Below are 3188 nucleotides of genomic sequence, written 5' to 3' on the forward strand. Positions count from 1 at the left end.
CACTGTACACTCAAAAACTTTCAAAAGCTATGAAATCAGCATAATTCACATTTCAACATGATCACAGTATTTATAGGAAACATATGATCAATATTCTGAAAACATTCATTCAGAAAAAAAACAAGAGCAGAAAACCACATAATACACACACACACACACACACACACACACACACACACACACACACACACACACACACACACACACACACACACACACACACACACACACCAAGAAGAAGAATCACTTTACTGTGAAATCTGATGGATTTTTATATCACAGATTTTGGCATCTCCTGATTTTCCAATATTAAAATATGGGAAGAGTTTCTCAGTGAAAGTGTGTTTATGAGTGCAGATGTGAGTCGTGTCTTCAGGGCTGGAGAAGGACACCTTTCCCCTGTCATAGTCCAGCTGGACTCTGATCCTCTGGAGACTCTTCTTCACTGTCACAGTCTGACCATCACCATCGGTGTATTTTCCACTGCGATGCGTTAAACACCAAATTCCATATTTTGATGAAGCTAAACACTTTCCCTTCCTGTCAACTGACTCTTTAACTAAACCCACAGTCCAGTCAGGATGGTCTCCCACCTCCACCTCCCAGCTGTGTTTCCCTGAGCTGAAGCCCTCAGAGCCAAAAACAGTGGCAGAATTAGTGTTTCTCTCTGGATTGTCAGGAAGCTGCTGCTTTGTCTCTCCATTCCTCACACTGGTAAGATCATCAGACAGACAGAGCCAGGGGTTTGCAGTGTTTGGGTCCAGAATGACAGGACTGAAGTGAACCTTCTCCTTCATCTTCTCCCACACTCTGAAGGACAGGTTACCCAGGTGTTTGGCCACATCTCTCAGTGCTCCTGAGACCAACTGTGGATCTGACAGTGAGCTCTGGGCTCTGGCTCTGCTCTGAGTGGCTTTATAACTGCTGAGGAATGGCACGCTGTGTTTCTGCAGCTCTTCTTCAACAGCAGAGATGCTGTCTGACAGAGAGGAGATCTGCTCCTCAATCATCCTCATCTCTCTGCTGATAGTCCTCCCCTTCTGCTCCTCTTCCTCCCTCAGAGCTGCCAGTCTGGACTCCTCTTCCACTCTCAGGAACTGGTGGAGTTTGTTGAACTCTGCTCTGATCTGCCTCTCTGTGGACAACAGCTGCTTCTTGGAGTGTTGAATCACTTCGTTGTAGGCTTCCTCCACTTGTTTGTGTTTGTTCCTCTTGTCCTGCAGAGACTTTAAGTCAGATTTCAGCTGCTCCTTCAGGCCACTGACTGCTTCATCTACAGGAACCACTTTGTGATTCTGTCGGTGAGGAAAATCACACACAGTACACAGAGCTCTCTTCTCATTCACACAGAACAGTTGAGGCTCTTTTTTGTGTTTTCTGCATATAATCTCTACTGTCTTCTTTTGCTTTTCTGTCTCAGATGATCCAGGTTTCTGTCTGCCAGCAAAGGAATCAGCAAGTTCTTTCAGACCAAAGTTCACTCCAGGATTATCTTTTGAGGATTTTCTTTTACAAATGGGACAGTTTCTATTTTGAGTTAATTCCCAGAATTTTTTCAGGCAGCTTGAACAGAAGTTGTGGTTGCAGCTCAGAGACACAGGATCTCTGAAAGTCTCTGAGCACACATAACAGCTCAGGTAGCCTTTGAGATGTGTGGATTTCTCAGCCATTTTCTCTGTTGTCAAATTTCTCAAAAACAAAAAACTCACCAAACTGGATTTCCTTCAGTTCATCCCTTTCAGTCCTCACAGTAAGATCAGTTCAGAGATCGCATGCTCTGTAATGGCAGCCGGGTTTCAGCAATGCCAAGATCTGCATCCAGATCATTCACTGGTTAATCTTTAATTTTAATGCTCTGTTATCTGCTGTTAAACTTCAGACAGAATGGGGTGTGGCCTGAAAGCTGAATCCTTATTCTCTGACTCTAAAGTTTATGGTCCTCAAAAATGGAAAAAGCTGATTGAGAAATGTGGATGGACATGAAAAACTAATATTGAATACTTAATGTTAATAATATATTTACTGTTTAATGTCAGTAATGACAGTTGTAATAGTTGAAGAGGTATAGTTCTGCATTTTAATGCTCTATGAAGTTTGCTTTTATTTTCTAATATTATTTTTAATAGTTTTCAGATCAACCCAATTTATTTTCCACAAGTGGTATGATCCAGCATAAGATGATGATGTGTCTTATTTTTTATTGCACTTCTTTCCTTTCTTTGGACTTTGCAGCTTTTATTATCCAGCTCGTGCATCTTACACTGACGTTCTCATGCACCCAGTAGTGTAACTGGCTGCATGATGTAACCTGTGTTTTTTTTATGCACATCATGTAACACGTCAGCTGACATGGCCATAGACATACATATGTAGACTACGCATTGAGTGCTGAATTGTACGTCAATGTAGCCACCATATTGGATGTAGCAAACATAAACATCACTCTGGTGCTCTGTGGTGTAGTTCAAACAATTTTCCAGTCAAAACTGGATCTTAAGAGCCTACCTTTCACAGTTAAGAGTGAACAATTTTTTTTGTTTTTATTTTGTATTTGGCCATTACAACATTTTGGCCATTACAAACATAATTTGCAGATGCTGCAGTAATACTATGTAATCCTGCGGTGAAACCAGCCTCCAAATAGTGATTTGTGCTTCTGGGCCTCTTGTTTTTGTGTAATAATAATAATAATAATAATAATAATAATAATAATAATAATAACAATAATATATTTAATTTATAAAGCACTTTAAAAAAGTTTTAAATATCTCTTTTTTTGTTTTTCCTTTTTAATCATAAAATTTTATTCTATGCAATAAGACATGGATCTTCAATTTTAGTATACAGTTTTGCTGTTACAAGAAAATGAAGCATATCAACATCTGTTGCAGTCTTACTGTAATTTGTAAACTTTGTTAATTTTGTCTTAAACATTGACATTAATAATACTTCAAGTGCCAAAAATCACTGAATATAAAATGCTTTATTTATTTATAAAACCTGCAGATGTTATAGCTACACGTCAGGATCTTATTGTAAACATTTATCATCACTGTAACAGCGTTACAAACATCAGTAGCTGTAAAACACTCATAAAAACATTAGAAATACATACGCTGGTTTTATGCCTGCACCCTAACATATGTGGATTATTTAACAATTATAGAGAAAGTTACATTATTTTTGGT

General features: G+C 38.8%; 1 protein-coding gene across 1 annotated transcript; it reads right to left on the minus strand.

Moving 5' to 3' along the window:
* Positions 1-248: 248 nt before the first annotated feature.
* LOC115798474 (tripartite motif-containing protein 35-like) lies at positions 249-1670 on the minus strand. The gene has a single exon (XM_030755322.1). It carries the CDS (start codon positions 1668-1670, stop codon positions 249-251), a length of 1422 nt encoding a protein of 473 aa, XP_030611182.1.
* Between the last annotated feature and the right edge of the window lie 1518 nt (positions 1671-3188).

Source organism: Archocentrus centrarchus, chromosome 19, assembly GCF_007364275.1.
Source record: "Archocentrus centrarchus isolate MPI-CPG fArcCen1 chromosome 19, fArcCen1, whole genome shotgun sequence".
In the NCBI taxonomy this organism is placed as follows: domain Eukaryota; kingdom Metazoa; phylum Chordata; class Actinopteri; order Cichliformes; family Cichlidae; genus Archocentrus; species Archocentrus centrarchus.

Coding starts and splice junctions, on each gene's coding strand:
- LOC115798474 (XM_030755322.1), bottom strand. CDS start 1,670: ATGGCTGAGAAATCCACACATCTCAAAGGCTACCTGAGCTGTTATGTG.